Here is an 18,178-nt window from a genome sequence, read left to right as displayed (position 1 = left end):
AGCAAAGAAATGTATGTAGGTTATTTCTGAACTATTGACAAAACTTCAGTCAATATGCCTGTATGTCATGTATCAGGTTGGTGTATACACATCCTCACACATTTAACACTTCCAAAGCTTGAAAAATGTGTCTTTACTGCTTAAATTATTGGTCCTCATACAGTAAATAATAATATTTGACATATTCAATAGTCAAACTGAACAGACACATTTTTATTTAAATACCTTATTGCATTTAAAATTTTTATATCATATTTGGCCTCAAATCTGTCACAGCGGTTGCACTTTAGAAAGTAATTTTGTGTTTGTGATTTAGTGTGATTCGTTAAAATGTAAATCTACCAAATGCAGTTGTGGGTCAAATGGTGATGGTCTATGAAATTTAAAGTTCAAGATTTTTCTATGTCCAAATCATCTAAAATAAGCTGACTTCAAAACAAGCTACTTTGTGACCCTGTCTGTACCTTGATTATAACAGTCATGGATAATTTTAATCGGAAAGCCGTTATCGTAATCACGATTCGTTTTGGATTAATTGTGCAGACCTACACCAAAGCCTGCAGTCGAAAGTCATAGATTTAAAAATCAATTTAAAAAATTCAAATATTCCTCATTAAACTCTTCCAAACCCAAATGACCTGAGATATGTGATCCACATGAATTTTATAGCTCTAAAGTAGGGGTGTAACTCTTTGGGTTAAATGGGAATCGATTTGAGTCATGATTCATAGGTTTTCAATTCGATTCAAACAGATTTTTGCAAATTCAGAAATTTTTATTCGATACACATTGAAATTTGGTTTAAATAACTATTCAATTAAGGATTTGATTTTGTATTTTTAAAAATGTATTTATAGGATTCTAGTATTCTATTTTGTGCACGCTAAGTCCTAAACAATGATATCAGTTAAATAGCACCGCTTTATCACATAATAATGGCTAAGTTTCCTCACAATGGAAGCGTTTTATTTCAGTAGTGGTCACGCAATGATTTACGGCTGTATCAATTGTTTGAGCGTGTTTGACTCGAGACAAGAAAGCTGCAAGTTTATAGATTCTCAGTAGCCGTCGTGAAGAGAGATAAATGTTCAATGAGATTTACGGATGGAACGAAGAGTGGGCACGAACCCTTGAAGGGTGATGGAAGAGTACAGTGCACATCTGTGAAGGGAAACTTTGAGGGTGTGTGCTTCAAGGTGAATTAGAGAACCACGCCGCACATGTAATTAATTAATTATTTATTCATTTTAAAATGTTGTACACAGTTTTGCCAAATTCATTCACGATTTATTCGATTTTTAGCATTTTAAAGACGATTATTCACCAACACTAACAATTCTTAACACTAACATATTTATTGGTTAATGCATATGAATTGGCAGGATTTGTAATCGGCACATCGAGAATATAAGTGAATCGTTACATCCCATCTCTTAAGCCTACAACACTGTCAACAATTCAACAATTCAAAACTTTCACAAAGTAGATCAAAACAATCTTTTCCTTATTGCATATATTTTTATAAGTTTTGTTAGTCTATGTACTTCTTACCCACTTCAAATGCTTAAGTGCAATTTAAAAAAGCCCTTGGATGTTGAGAAAATAGCAACTTCTCTTTTAATGTATGACAGTAGAGCTGAATGAGGTCACCAGCTAATCCTCTCTAAACCAAACTGTTCCATATGTTTTCTGGCACAGCTTAGCTGTAAAGGGACCTTTACAGATCTTCATTTATATGGACCTCCTCTCATCGGTTTGGAACTCGGATGTAAGCCATTATGACTGTGATGATGGCCCTGTTGTGGTGAATGTGAACCGCTGTGCATTAGGTCTCTGTTATTGTGGCCCCAGAGGGCCGGAACATCTGTCATCAGTCTCCAGCCACAGTGCGTTTAAGTGTTAGTTATGAAGTGATACTTTTGCGTTCGCCTGTCACATCAGCGAGTTCTTTGTGTGGACGCTGACATAATTCTCTTAGATATCTCACCTTTTTTATTTGGCAAGTTTTCAATGATTATGCACTTTATATTTATTTTTCATACACAATTATACATAGTAGCATATAACATAGGAACGTTTTTACTGTGCAAAGCTACTTCACTGACTTATTTTTGAAACCCCAGTTGAACATTGCATAATACTAAATTATTACTGTGGGACATGTCAGGTTGATTATTATAACATAATGCTGAATTGTCATTATTATTCTGATTATTAGATTTGTGTTATACAAAAGTAATATATTTCTGCCCTGTTTACTTCATGTTCTCCTTTTACAATTATGTTACAATGTTAGAAGCTCTATCTGTACTTTGTGGGCATGTTCTACTGCTAAGCTACATTGATTGCTTGCCACAGGTATCAGCATAATGTATCCCACTATCTGTTTTCCGGTCGGTCAGTGCATTTGACAATTGCGGCATTTGCGCAAATTGACTCGCTTCTCCTGAACTAATGTTTAATAAAAGGGTCATATTATGCGTTAATGTCATTAAAACTATTTATGGCCCTAAACAAATATTGCATAAACGCGTTAATAACATATTAACTTTGACAGCACTAATTCTTATCTCTAGTTTTATTCAGGTGGAATTATTTTTTAAGTATACAACCTACAATATGATCCTTCTCTTCAGTCATCTATTTTCCAGCAAGATGTGCAAATTATGTGCAGACTTGCATTTATATTGTTGTTGGCAAATACCTTTGACAAATACTTTACAGGTAGTTAAAAGGATGGTTCACCCAAAAATGAAAATTCTGTCATGATTGTCATGTAAACAATGTATTATTGAAAAGTGGATAGAGCTCTAAATTGTCTTTCTAATACGCTATTATTGGTTAACTGCTATTATCCTGGCTTCACCTTCACCTCAATCTCTTGAATGAAACCAGAGAGGGAATGAAAGAACATGTATGAATGATGAGAAACACACACATGCTTGTACTGTATTACATACTTACATACTAAGTGGATAGAAGAATCCTCATCCTTTGTTTCAAGGATGGAGATAAACTAATTACAGAGTAAAAGGAAAAACAGGATGCAGTCCAGTCAATGATGTCTCGCAGTCATATGTCTATTGGATATGGATAGAGATCAATATGAATGCAGCCATAGTGCTGCTGTTGCTTTAAAAAAAGCTACTGTTGGAAGGATGTGAATAACCGTACAGGAAAGGATTGCGTCAGATGCTTTTAAGAGGATGTGATCGATTGTTTTTCATGGAAATTGAATATGTTTGGTTGTGTGTGCATGATACATATGAACTGTTGTTTATAGGGGTAGTGCACCACTCCAGGCTCCCTTGGGCGGAGATGAAATCACACATATAGAGACACCTTGTAGTGCCTCAGCATTTCTATTCCCTGAGCTGATAATTACTTTCACCAGTTTGAAAACAGAATCTGCATCAACTCAGCCATCATTAAAGCACTGCTGAGGCCTGTGATTTCTCATCTTAGAGTTTAACTATTAAACTCCCAGTCAAAGTCGGTTGACGGCTATGGCTATAATGGCTAGAGGAGATTATACATGCATTGGCAGGCTATACCCACACACCATCTGTCTGCATTTGTCTGTCTGTTTCCTAACACCATCAGCCCTGTTACAAAGCTATTTCATAATACAACAAGCCCAGCTGGATGTTTACTGGAAGATCCATGCGATTCATGTTATTTGTATGACCCAGATAAACTTTATGGTTATTATTCACCCAAAAATTTTAATTCTGGCATTATTTGTGTACCATGGAAGAAAGAAAGTCATAGGTTTTTGGAACAGCTTATTTCAGTAATTGTCTGTCTGGAACAGTTGAGCTCAGCTGACACAGAACAGCATTGCGGCACCTCTCAAATTTCTGGGGGTTTGACCATGACCCTCTCCCAGTGGTTACATCAACTCCTCTCAGTGTCACTGTGGAATTTTGGGCAGATGGTGATGTAATAGCAAGCCAGAAATACTGACTGCTGACAGAAGTGGCGTGTCAGGAAGGGTTTTCTTAAATCTTGACTGAGAACGTCTTCAAGCACATGCATACATCAGTCTTTTATGCTCACGTGAAGTAGATAAATCGATTAAAAATGTGTTGTTTAAATAGTAGAAGTGATTAATTTGCTTGTTTGTTGGTCATTGACAAATAATGTTGTCCGAGGTGGAAAAATTGGAGGAGAATTTTTGGGAATAATCTAGATTAGTTCGTAGACTTGTAATCTTTGAGCCCATGTTGGGTTCACAAATTAAAAAAATAAAACTTTATCGCATTTTCTAAACAAACATTTGGTTTAATGAGTTGTATGTAATGTGGTGTAACTATCAGTTATAAGGCATTAAAGTATTTTGAATACATCAGTGTACGCAACCTAATAACTAATGTCAAAAATGTTTTCATTTTTTTTTTTACAAATATCTTCTTGACTTTTTCTTAGTCAATAATATAAAGAGGTTTTCTCAGGGTTACTCCATATGACCTAAACAAAACGTTTTAAAATGTAAATATGTCAAAGCATTGATGTTTATTGATATGGCAAAATAAGGGTTTTGATTTAATCTTCACAAACATTTATGAGGGTCAAATGGGGGTCATCTCGTTTTTTATTTTTTTTATTTATTTTTTTACTTTAATTTGGTTTTTATAAAATATTATTCTGCACTACTCATACCAACATTTATTTTTTCAATAATTTTAGCTTTTAATTATAAATAGATATATGGTCTTCAGAAGATTACACCACATCATATTTTTTTACTTTTAAGCAACAAAATAAAAATAAAAAATAAAACTGACATTGAACTCAGGAATTGAAACATGTTCATCATAAAATAGGTGTATTTAAGTAATTATGTTGTGTGAATTGCATTTTTATGACATTTTTGTATCATTTAATAGATCTAGATCAAATGAGCATAATGCCATTGACCCTTATACTGCATACTGCTTTGTTTTAAACATAATTCTTAGATGAAAATAAATAACCATACCCATGATAAGTTTTAACCAATCTTTAACACTCTTCGCTTATGCGCATCCCGAGCTCAGTGATGTGCTTCACTGTAACCAGAGTGCTTAGAAAGTGCATAACTGTAAGATTATTGTGGGTGTGCAACATGTAGTTCACAGCATCCAACAGTTTTTTCTTCTGCAACAGTTTATTAAAGCAAGCCATAGTCTAACTCTATTAAAATACTGTCCACAGTATCTCACAAATAAACTTTTGGACTATGCTTAATAACTAGATCATTGCTAACAGCAGGCGATTTAAAGTCAGATCATGACTAAAATTGACATTTATATTTGAATGCAGTGAATTTGTTCAGAAGCTATGCTTTAAATAATTAGGATGATTTAAGATGCAACTTTTCAAGTTAACTTGCTGATAGTAACTACTACATGCAATGTACTGCATGCTGTCAGCACACTTAAACATTACAAAAAGTGGCTTCTTTAATTCATCACTTTAAAATCACCAGAGCTAAAAATATTAAACTTACTAGTTTGTTGTTGGCCAAATAGTAGAGCATCCTTTCCCATTTGTAGAATGTGTATCTTTCTATGACTTCTGTCTGCTTGTTTCACATCTGTCATCTTCAGTCAGTCATTTAAATGCTGACAAACTGCAGATTTAAGTCATTTTGTTGATGGATATGAGTCTAGTATATAGAATTTCTCAGTTATATTTTGGAATTTGTGTGATTAAGTCCCAGTTTTAAGTGAATTGAAAGTTCAGGTTGTGACACATGGCCAAGCACCACGAGGCCACCTCCCGTAACCATAGCAACAGCTCCAGTACCAAAACTGGCACAAGAGTTTTCACATTTAGGCTTACAAAATCTTACAAAAAACCATTTTATATTATGTATTTGTACATTCTGTATAATATTTTTGCCACATGTAAATAAAGCATTTCACGGTTTTTAACCATATACATATCCTTGGCATAATTTCAGAGTTTTATCATAATAAATGGTAATTGAATAAAAAAAAAGGAATATGTTTAAAAACATATAGTACAAATTTTTATTGTGATTGTTTAGCTAATTAGCTAAATAAAAATGGGCTAATAAAACAAATGCATGTTATGGGTGATGTCATTATAGCAACCACACTATTGCTAATATTTGGATCTGGTACAGTGTTCTTTGATATGTTCATAAAGCTGCGAACAAGTGATGTTTATCGTGCCTGATTTACACTCTCTTTAGAACTTGCCATTTTTGTCTCCTCACTGCTGCTACTGGAGAACCTAACATCTTTAAGAAGTACCCAACAAGCCCATTCTTTTATTAGACCCATCTTGGCCCCTGGCCATCACGAAAATGGAAGACTCAGGGGCCCTGGAGCTCCGTGTTGGTCCCTAGCAACCACCTCTTTGGCGCCAGGCTAATAGTGACGGGCAGAGGAGTGAAACCCATGAGCAGTTGCTAAATATGAGCTAGTTTGGCAAGACCACCAGGGCCATGACCAGGCGGCACATGTTTGACTCCAACTCACATCAGAGTGTGTTATGATAAGCTAGATACTATATACTCTCATGCACTCTCAGCCATAATCATGTGCCAGATTGCGCAATAATACCTGGCAGATTTTTGAGATTTACAAGCATATTGGTGTGCATGTAATTGGTTCCCATTTGTCATGTTACCAATTGCTGCATGATACATTTAAGAATGCAACCACAAGTTATGTTGTCTTCAGTATCGATATAACTGGGTGACTGAAATCCATGCTATTAAAAAAATTAAAATTTGTTTGACTTTGCACCAATACTATACTTTAGGTCCTTCAACATCCGTAATTCTGAAGAGGAATGCTGTAAAAAATATAACACTTTGATGTTGTTCTCATTGAAGTGTCATGCTGTTTTTTTAGCTTTAACTCTCATGTTTGCTTCTATCCTTTTACGTGACCTATTTCAGAACCCTCACTTGTTAGTGAGTGCATTCCTCCCCATTGCTAACTACAAATAAACATGCATGTTCCAGCTCTGACCAGCTGTAATGGGTTTCAGTAACACACTGAGAGAATAACGTCTTGGTAACTGTTGTAACCTCCATTCCCTGATGGAGAAAAGGAGAAGTTGTGTCGATATAGTGACACTAGGGGTCGCATTTGGGAGCCCCAAACACCTCTGATATTTGAGAAAAGGCCAATGAAAATTAGCGAGGGGAATTTGCATGGGCGTGCTTACAATGTAATACAGCGTATATCCAACAGCTGTTTTTACTCTTTCACTTTCAGAGGTGAATGGAATGCTGGTGGATTTCGTCAACACTGCTCGGATCTGAAGAACAAATCTGAATGAGTGGTTGCAAGCTGTCTCCTTTTATACCCGTATGTCCGGGGGAGTGGCATACAAATTACACTCGCTAATTTTTATTGGCCTTATCTCAAATATCACTACATTGACACAACATCGAGTAAGTGATAGATAGAGCAACAAGCTCTATTTAGGGGGTATTCAAGAATTCTGACTCTGGGTCCCCCATATGGTCCCCTTTTTTGAGGCATTGTGGAAAGGTTTAATTGCAGTGAAAAATAATGTGAAGGCTGTAATTTATATTTAGGGTATTGCAGTGCCATATTAACTGCTATGCTTATTCAAACTTGGGTCAACTACTGTAAAAATATGTGTTTATATTATTTATATATTTTTATATATTTATATTTTGAACATATGCATTTTATGCTTATTTCTTTGCATTTTGTTTACTTTTTTTTAAGGATTTTCTCTTAGTAGGCCCTCTATTGGTTATGGGGCACATGTGCACCAGCTATTTTGTATACCCCATATTTCCTCATCTTGATTCTAGCTCAGTGTGACATTTTAGCTCAAAGACCCATTTGCAGATGTTTTCTGACAATGTCAATGCTATGGCATGCTAAACGATGGGTGCCGCTAACTAGCCTTACTCTGAAAGATGTCACTAAGGATGCTAGTGGCGGACAGCTCACTGTGCTGATGTGACATAAGAAAGACGGGTGTTAGGACTGTGTGTGTAGATTTGTGTATGTGTGGTACTTCACGCTGCAAAGTCAGGAGTCTTTGACTCAGCTAGCATAGCCACAAGCGCTGAGTAAGCACTGCTAGCCTTACACACAGCAGTAGTTTTTCTGTTTGTATGGAGCATGTCTGTACATAGGCATGTATGCATTCTTAAACTGTTGAAAAGGAAATTTTCACTCATTTGCTAGACAAATCACAAACTAGGGAGTCTGTAATATCGAATTGACACTGTTATGCATGATGGAATATATTAGCCATAATTTGAGTGGTAGAGATCGATCAAACAAATTCCATCTATCCAGCCATGTATGGCAAGTCAGGTAAGAAAACATGTGGAAAGATATCGAGCATGCTGTATTGCAAGAAAAAAAAGGTGTTTGATAATTGATACATGGCTTAATCCCAGTAAGAGGAATTGAGATAGATATTCGGTGACCCACATTTCAGAATCCCACAGATACTCACAAAGCATTTACCACAGAGCATCTGACAGATCAAGGCAAGCAACACAAATCACATAAAAGTGTACAGTGATGTTCATTGATCTAACCGTGTAAAAATATTGCCCTAAAAATCTACAGCCCACCCTAGTGTTTCTTGAACTCCAACACCATCATCTAGAGCAGTGCTTTATAACTGGTTTTGCCTCAGGACCTAAAGCTACATTGGACATAAAGTGGTCAAAAGCATTGAAAATGTAAGCATTTTATGGTTTAACAAACCATGTCTATCCATTGCAAGTTAACCCACATTTAATGTAGCCTAGGTTGTATTTTACCTTGAATAATTTTGTTCATAGGTAAAATTTGGGTCATTGTCAAACAACCTGTCCATGTTGGTATCTACCTAATTTGGTAACCTTCGAGCAAGTGACAGATGAATTTGTGCCATAGTCGCCACGTTTCCACTATCGGCCCAAATGAGGGAATGCTGGTGCGTGCCAGGACCAGTTGCTTTCCCGCTGTCACTTCCGGGGCTCCCTCGGGCCTGCCAATTACCCTTGGCCTAAAGAAGGCCAACTGGGGATTGAGGCGGTGTCAATATCAAAGGCGGGGTTTAGATACCCTATTTTTCATATCTAGCTACCAGCTTACCTCAACAGATCAACGGAAAATGGAGAATCGTCAGTACTGGTCAGTAGACGAAATTATGACTCTTCTAAATATTTGGGCGGAGAAAAAAGTGCAACGTCAGATTGAATGTGTCTGCCGAAATGAATACGTGATTAAGAATAATGTTGCAGAACTTGCCAAGTTGTGTGTCCAGTGAACAACGGTACAGGTTTGGGAAAAATAAAAAATTGAGGGCTAGCTAGTCTCCTGAGTCTGAGCTAGAGCTTTCCTTTTACTTGTGAAATGGGTGGAGTGTGTGACGTTGGCACCAGGGCCACGTATTAAGGGTGGGTTTTAGGGCAACATTGCCGGCTGTTGGCCCGATGGTTGGAATGCAGATCGATTTTGGTCTCACGGCTCCAGGTCCGAGTCTATTGGCCCCGGCTGACCAGTTGATAGCCCTGGTTCGCACTGGCCCGATGGTGGAAAAGTGGCTAATGAAGTAGAGTTTTATTATGTATAGCCTACAGCCCTTGATGCAGAGGTGGGGGACTCGAGTCACATGACTTGACTCGAGTCTGACTCGAGTCACAATTTTCAGGACTTGTGACTTGCTTGATTAAAGTACGAAAATGACTTGACTTGACTTTGACTTGAGAACAAGTTACTTGAGACTTGACTTGACTTGAAGTGGAAGACTCGACAATGACTTGAACGTATAATAAACAAACAGCAATACAATTAATTAACATATATATATATATATATATTGTGAGGTCAGCCTCGCTATCGGCATCTGTGCCTTTAACGCTGCTCAATTCAAACCGCGCCAAACATGGCAGACAGTAGTCGAGCTCCACAAATTGTCTCGTTTGGCTATACAGACTTTGAACTGGACCGTGCCTATAAAAAAGATTTGCCAGTTGCAAAATATGCAAGGCACGTAATATCCGACTACGACAACCACAACGTCAAATTTCGTTCGACATATCAAGAAGAACCACAAGGAAAGGTAAGAAAGTAATCTCTTTATAGTCAGTTTCACTAAGATCTACGTTATAACGATTACTAATGTAATGAATTAATCTTTTCTGTTTGTCATAATTTGGCCTTGATGGCATATTATGTTTTTTTCTTATTAGAAATGTGACCATGGCATTATCATTATACTGTTACGTCTCAGTAAATAGATGTAACTTATTGGGGAATTTGATTATAACAGTGGCGTAGCCTGAGTTTTTAATGTTGATTGGCATCTTAAAATGAGCGGGCAGCTCAATATTACATGTAGGTTATAATGTATGTATTAAATGTGCGCATTTTCAAGTTTGTGGACTGCGTGTGGAAACTATAAAGCATTGCGCATAACGTTACTGCATGACAGGCTAACATGGAGGCGCCGATGTGATCACTAGCACGCACCTAAACATTTCTAAGGGGCTGTTTAACTAGGAATCGTTCCGTATTTGACACATAAAAGTCTTGTTCCGTATTGAACTGATACGGAACGCACTTTGTTCCGTATTTTTGAGTATCAATTCAGTGCAAATCCATGACAGACACATAGCTTCTATTCTAATATATATGTCAGACAGACTATGAATGAACGAAGACCTGCTTTAATGCAAAATTCGGGGACTTACTTGGCGGGCTCTGACCAGCGCTCAGCGCCATTGGATGTGCAGTTGCCGCAGCACAGCCTATGAGCTGAGCCAGACGGCATAGATATATGCAGCATAGACATACGGCTGTGCAGCTGCAAATGCGTTTTACATATAGGCTTCAGTAAATCGAGGAAAAGGAGTTTCGAAGACATTTGTTGGCTATGATAAGAAAAACTACTAAATGAAAAAAATATATTTTTTGCACTTGAAAGAACATTCTAGAAGTCTAATTCTATTGAATAAGTTCAGCACAAGGCTACAGAAAACTGTTGTGGTTGGCAACCCTATGTTTAACGTTACAACTGGCCACTTCATGCGTTTTCTCAGATCGGATAGCTGATTCTGATTTATCAAAACGATTCCATTTACACTTGGTCACATAAATGTGGTTTTGCAAATTGATTTTCCTTAAATTACATTATTTTTAAAAATGTAAAGAATGTTTGTGCATACGAAAATAAATTTGTTTTAATGTTTACAGGTAATGTTAATGTCTGAACGTTTTGTGTAAACAACACAATTTTATTTTATTTTCAGATATTAATGTAGCACAGATATGCATATGATTAATATGTAGCAAATGTATAATAAATAAGATACATAATATATGTATACAAGTTCATCTTTTCTGTGCAAAAATAAATATGTATCGAAAAAATTTACCTCTATTTATTTTAGTAGTGTGACTTGACTTGAAACTTATCAGGACTTGACTTGACTTGCTTAGGGTGAACCCTTGACTTGACTTGACTTGCTTGATTTATCTGAACTGCGACTTGAGACTTGACTCGAGACTTGATGGTTAAGACTTGAGACTTGCTTGGACTTGACCATGTGTGACTTGTCCCCACCTCTGCCTTGATGTGAAAAACAAAATATATGGAAAGCATTGTCTTCTCCCTTTTAATTTATTTTAAGCTATTTATTTTGTTATCCCAACTATGCGCTATTATATGTTTTCATGGCAATTTATACGTGTATTAGCATTGTTTTCCAGACAACCCACCTGTTTATAACCTTTTAAATATAGCCTAATCTGCATTTAAGATCTGACCTTTCATTATCTATACCATGATAATCGATTCTTTCAGATCTGATCTGAGACCTGGTTGTCACATTTGTTCAATAGTGATAGGCCAAGATAGCTGACCCTCATCGCCGGTTTGCCCCCTCCTCCGCTGGGCATTCTGGGACTGGAGCACCCATAGCTCCAGGCTTTAACAGTCCTGGTTTGCTCTGCCTCTGTGTCTCTCCTCCACCCTGGTGCAAATTTGAACCAGATGAGGTTATTTTTGGCAGCTTAATCCAACATCTCTGGAATGGCCCGTCCAGCCCATTTTACTACACCACACTTGAAATATAAGGAGTTTAGTAGATCATTTGACTATATAAGGATAGAAGATGAAAATGTTTTTTTGTCCTGTCAAAACTGCAGCTTTGCACCATGTAATCATAACCCCCTGATAATGGTTTAAAAAAGATACATTTTTAGCGTGCTTAGTAGTCTAACACTGCTCACAGTGTAATTTGAGAAAGCCAATCAAATCGATGAAGGCAGGACTCAAGTGTCAGATGCTAAGCTGGAACCTCTCGGATTGCTCCTGCGCCACGCTTCAGCAAGCAGTTCAGGTTAGAGTGTTAGTGTCATGGAAGATAACATGTTATATTTGCCCACTATTTTATGATTGAAATGTTGTACAGACCGACAGTAATTTCAAGGGTGCAAATTATTCACCATTTGGCAAAATTCACTGTTTTGAATTGATAATATGTCATGTACAGTAAATGTGAATGTGAATGTGAAAACATTTATAGAGTAGTTTTCAGCATATCAGGCTTTAGATAAAGAGCGAATGTGTGTATATTGTAAAATAATTTAATTAATTTGGTGATCTGGCAGACTTTTGAAGAAGCTTTTGGAAAATTCACTTGACATTTCTCAAGAAAATTATCTATAAAACACAAAGTAGAGCGTTATCACTCTCAGATTAGAACTAGAACATGGTAAAACGTGTGATGTGACTTTGTGTTTTTAGGTTTTGGCAAGGACAGTGTCATATTTTAAATACACATATTATTAGGTAATAATTTAAAATAAATGTAAGATTTTCTGAAAAATGTCTTTGTCTTTCATCAATTCGAAATTTTGAACAGCATCTCCTAAGCATCTTCTTTAAGAATAGACCATTTTATTTTGAGTATGTCCTTTTGAGGTCTGTGCCCCAAAATATCTTGGTCCCTCCCAATGTTAAAGACATGGTTATGGCCTTGACAGAATGTACAGTTCTGCTCGAAATTTAGTTAACTTGCTGCTATGTACCTCAAACAAAACTCTTTCAAAGATTTGATGCCACTAACTAAGCAAACTTTGGCAAATTTAGCAACTTGTTCTTCCTTAAAAGCACTCTTTATCACAGCCCAGTATCATTGTGAACACAATTTTGTATTGATTGTTTATCCATCATTGACAATGGCCTTTTTAGAGCTTAAAAAGTGGCAATGTCTGAAAGCTTGGTTTGTCCACAAAGTTCATTCTCTGTAATGTAGATGTTATTGGAAGATAATTTAGTAAATATGTTTTGCTCTCCTCACATGGTTGCTCTGAAACCGAAAGTGATAGTAGTCTGGCCATTACCTGGAAAACCAGGTTAATCCCTTTCACTGATAGAGTGTGTGTACAGTTTAGGTAGTGAAATAGGTAGGTAGGCATTCGGTTCTGTGTGTATAAATGCACATTTTCAAGAGAGGTGGGTCTTCTATGGAATGTGCCATCTCAGTTCTGCCCCACGTCCAGCTGCTCTGCTGTTGCCAAAGAATCCCATGCCAACAAAGAGCTACATTGTGCAGACCATAGTAGAGCTAAGTGCTAGATTACATTGGCCTCAGAAGTCAGTCAATAAGGGGGATTATGCCCTAAAATTTATATCTATAGTTCAATATTTCTTTTTATTGACTCTGAAGGTCTGTTAAATCTCTCTAATATTACATTGTGAGGCATTACGGGACATTTTGTACTGTGGCTGTAATGACTAACAAGGAGAAAGTGAGTAGGTGGGGTGTGAATGGATAGAAAGATGGGTAGCAGAAAGGAGGTTTTGTGAAGAACAGGAGGATAGAAAAAAGATCTTGACCAATAAGGTGTCACTTCACATGATTGCTTAAACATAGCCATTAATTTAAGACTACGTCTAACAATTAGTTTGACCAGCTAAAGATGCCATGGAAAGCTTGTTGCATAACACAAGCTCACAGTAAGTCTAATTTGCATTGTATTGTGGGAAAAGTAAGACTCTGAACAGCTTTAAAATAATGGCCAACAGGTGACACTCAGTACAGTTTTCATTCACAGAAAATTTTTGCTTATTAAAGGACTACAGTGCTTCAAAATGTATTCTAATGAACAAATTTTGTGATTTTAACCCAATTAATAAAAACACATGACACTTTGTTACCATCGTTGAAGTCAAAGTCTTCTACAAAGTCTCAACTGAACCCCCCACCGGCTCAGCTGACTGTTATTTTCCATTGCAACCTGGAATGTTAACAAAAGTTAGCCTAGGGGTGTGCTGTCTTACATTTTGGTATTAAATTAGACCGATCTAAGTTTTTATGCAACTGACTGAAAAAATTAAGACCAACATTTTAGACGAATAACTTAGTAAGACTAGTCAAAAACAGTTTTCTGCAACTGGCCCCAGAAATTAATGTGGCCTACTACATCAATAATCCACTCACTGTTGTGCATTAGAGTGATTTAATTAAAAAGCTTTTAATAACTTTTGACCGCCATGGGCTCAAGATCATCAGACCCAAATTTGGGAAAGATTTGATGTAAGCTATAGGATGAGTTTGAAAATATAGGTTTTCAACTAATTTTAAAATGGCAAAACATGTATTTGGGTGGAAATTGAACACACCGGGTTAATTTAACATGGTATGGGCCAAAAACGTTCTCCAGGCCATTTTGTTTTACGTAATTAGCTCAAATGAATGTGAATGTTTGAACTGTTATATATAACAGGTGTCTACGTACCTTCTGTGCTTTGGCCCCTAATAATCAATTCTTCTGTCAAGTAAAACAATCTATAAGCCTGTAGGCTGTTTACGGTTCCTAAACAATGTATATTGACACGACCATGACTTCAAATGTGATTCATAAAGAATGATCCTATAAAGAATGTCCACTATTGACTAGAATGCTTGTTTCTCTCATAACAAGTTGTTCGAGGCAGATGAAACATCATGCACAGCAGAGCTTCTTTACGCGAATGGCTGTATCTCAGCCTGCCTCATGACATGCTGATGAAGCCCATCAACTCAATTTCTGTCAGCACTCTTTGACCGCACTGCTCATACTGCAGTAAAGTGACCTCAGATTGTCACATTAACACCTTCAGAACTCTTATTTGTGTCTTGTTTTCCATTCCTCTATACTTTAATATTTCTTTAGGCTTTCAAAGCCAACAAATATGGCATTAATATGTTTACACAACAATATATTAGGCCCACATATTCACTATTCATATTATTAATGGCATAAATGTGTATAACAGTCAGTGCTCCTAGTGGCAGTTGCTACCTTGAATCAGATCTTCACTAGTTTTGAGGTTTCAGGATTTTCTGTGGGTGTATTTGAGGATGGCTTTCAGCTTAGAGCAGTGTTATTCTCCTCCAAGTGAGTCACAGTCAGATGAGTTTGTCTTTGTCGTGACATGTTGCCTGGCAGTGTTTTTGGCCTGTTTTTAAAGGATAAAAGAAAGGGTGTATGATCGGGGGAATCCTTATGGGATGTTAGAGAATTCTGGGCAGTTTAGTATTAGGTCATCTCCATCCACCTATTTTCGGTCATTGCTCTTTCTCTCACCAAGAATACAAATGGGATGTTAAATGCTCTAGTTGTGCTCCATTATGTCTATTTTCCTATATTCATCATCATCAAAGTTGTTGTTTTGAAGGGCTGTTTGAGAACATGTACAGTACAAGCACCCTTCACGCAGGGTTGTTTTTCATAGCTCACTCAATCTGCCTAATTGAACCTTTGTTAAGACTTGCCCTCAAACTGTTACTGACCAATAATTAAACTCAATCAAAATACATTTTGGATAACTTTTGGCAGACCAAGCAAATAGTCTAATGATTCAACAAAAGATGTTTAAATCAGTTATAGTTGTGGTTAATTCATCACACTGGAAATAGAAGGTCAAGTCCAGTGCTATACATTGTGGGACACAATATGTAATTTGTATTTTATGCACAGTATGCAAAATATATACTGCAGAAATAGTATGAATAGTATGTTTGCAGGTTATGCATGCCGAACATAGCCTAAAGTCATGTTTCAAATGATGTGCTACATACTGTGTGTTTTCACTATACCATATGTACTTGGCGGTGAAGTGAATGAAAAAGGGCAATATTGTTTCAAATGGAACGGAACGGTTTTATTTCCTTATTATAGCTAACCTTAGTCCAAGTTCAGTATGAGTGTCCAAAACATGTTGATTTTTCATATTTTGAGGAATCACACAAAGTGGGTTAATGGTAAAACATTCAGCTCACATTTGTTAGCTGCTGGGGTCTTTTTACATTTTTTAAATGGTCATCTCAATTGTCAGGTTAGCACATTATCCGCAGTACGTCAAATGGCGTCAAATAGTGAATGCAAAATAGAACAGAACTTTAGGCCACACATATTTGTTTTCATTTGAAATATCCATTTTCAGTTTCCTAACACATTGTCAAGTGTGGGAGAGCATTTCTGAAAGTCACAGGTGTAAACAAAGCAAAACCAATATGTTTTCCACATACAAATGCAGCACATATCTACTTGAATGGAGAAAGACTGAAATCTCCAAAACGGTTGGTCAAGATTATGATCAAAGAACATTTTAAATCAGCAGTAAAATCTGACAACAAGAGTATTATCCATTATGCTTATTTACCGTTGATTATGCAAAAAACAAAACAAAACAGGCTTGTATAGCTAATGCGTATGAGCGTTATTGAGTTGATTGACAGACGATGTCAACATCTTAAAGGTGATTGGTTCTTTTACCTGTAAGGTAGGACTTCCTTTTCTATATCTTTTAACCATTTTCACCGTTCCAATTTAGCCCTTCTCTGCTAGACTCTGGCTAGTCTATGGTTATTTTCAAATCAAAGTTCTATTTTCTTATACCACCTGATGATAGCAAGAGAACGAAAAACTGTCAAGATTTCCATTTGTCAAGCCTAAATATGTCTAAATTTAAACTCTTTCTCTTTCTGTTCAGATCACTCCAGCTCCAGTGCCATGTTGTCCTTCCAACCTCTGCGCTCCCAAAGTTCGATCCCGACAGCCCATGTCATGCCCTCTCCTTCCAGCTCCAAACTCAGAGCACCCTCCATGCCGACTAGCCCCTGGAGCAGCTGCCAGCTCCCTTCTTCCCATGACATTCCCCTAGACATGAAAGACCCCCGGCCAGTCCGCCGATGGTCCTCTCTCACCCGCCTTACTGGCCAAGAGAATGCCACCCCTTCCGCGAAACCATCGTACCGTATGGACCCTCACGGTTCCCTGGATCGGGGTGTGCTCTACGGCTTCCGACAAGACCCTCTGTATTCAGATGGCTTCCTCTCTTCCCTGGGCCTACACAAACTTTCCTCCAACTCTGACTATTCAAATAAGTATGATCTGGGCAGCAGTAACACTCTTGGTAAAACGGACTCGACTTGCTCCTCTCCGCTCAAACCCAGCACGTTAGACCTCACTTACAGTGCCTTACCAGAGAGCAAGACCGCCACGAGTGGTCTGGTGGGGTCTGGGCAGAGGGGTCCCACACTCAGGCACCAGGCTGTGGGAGGGTCACCCATCCAACCGGCTGTACGAACTCAGATGTGGTTGAGTGAGCAGATGGAGTATCGGCCAGGACCAGAGGGATGTGGGATTGCATCGTGGCAACAGGAACAGCAACAGCGAGAACAGCTACGTCAAGAAGCAGAACTTCCACAGGTAGGCCTGTCACGACTACATAATGTCTGAAGGTGATTATTTGATCTAATCATGATAATTTGAGATCATTGTGCACTTCAAGTTCCTACCACATATTGCAATACAAATGAGGGAATTTTAAAGCAAATATAAAACTCCCATGATTGAGGAGCTCTTTAAATCTGCAGTTCAGGTTGCTTGAAAGAATCAAAACAACACTGTGATACTTTAATTATTATCTCAGTTTGGAGCAACTATTTACTATTTGGAGCAGGAAGAGACAGTGGGCTCTATAATTCTCTACATACAGGAGCAGTACAATTTAAACAAATAAATAATTCCCTGTAAATATAAGTTGACAGCGCCCTCTGGTGAGTTGACAGTGGTAAAGAGAATTGACCTTCTTTTTACAACCAATACCTTATATGAAAAAAATGTTTTTAGGGAATCTTTTCCTCACTGAGGCTTTGTAAAAGTTCTTAGTTGTT

The 18,178-nt window shown here is 37.4% G+C and overlaps 1 protein-coding gene across 2 annotated transcripts in view; it reads left to right on the top strand.

The window, feature by feature from the left end:
• LOC127621854 (centrosomal protein of 85 kDa-like) overlaps positions 1-18,178 on the top strand; it is an 89,742-nt gene that overhangs the window by 30,365 nt on the left and 41,199 nt on the right. For both annotated transcript variants that reach the window (XM_052095628.1, XM_052095627.1), the window contains exon 3: positions 16,993-17,711. In XM_052095628.1, the coding sequence (XP_051951588.1) occupies positions 16,993-17,711 (719 nt within the window). The remainder of the gene's footprint in view (positions 1-16,992; positions 17,712-18,178) is intronic.

The sequence above is a fragment of the Xyrauchen texanus genome, chromosome 28, assembly GCF_025860055.1.
Source record: "Xyrauchen texanus isolate HMW12.3.18 chromosome 28, RBS_HiC_50CHRs, whole genome shotgun sequence".
Lineage (NCBI taxonomy): Eukaryota > Metazoa > Chordata > Actinopteri > Cypriniformes > Catostomidae > Xyrauchen > Xyrauchen texanus.
The sequence above is the reverse complement of the archived record's forward strand: the minus strand, read 5'-3'. Positions and strand labels throughout refer to the sequence as shown.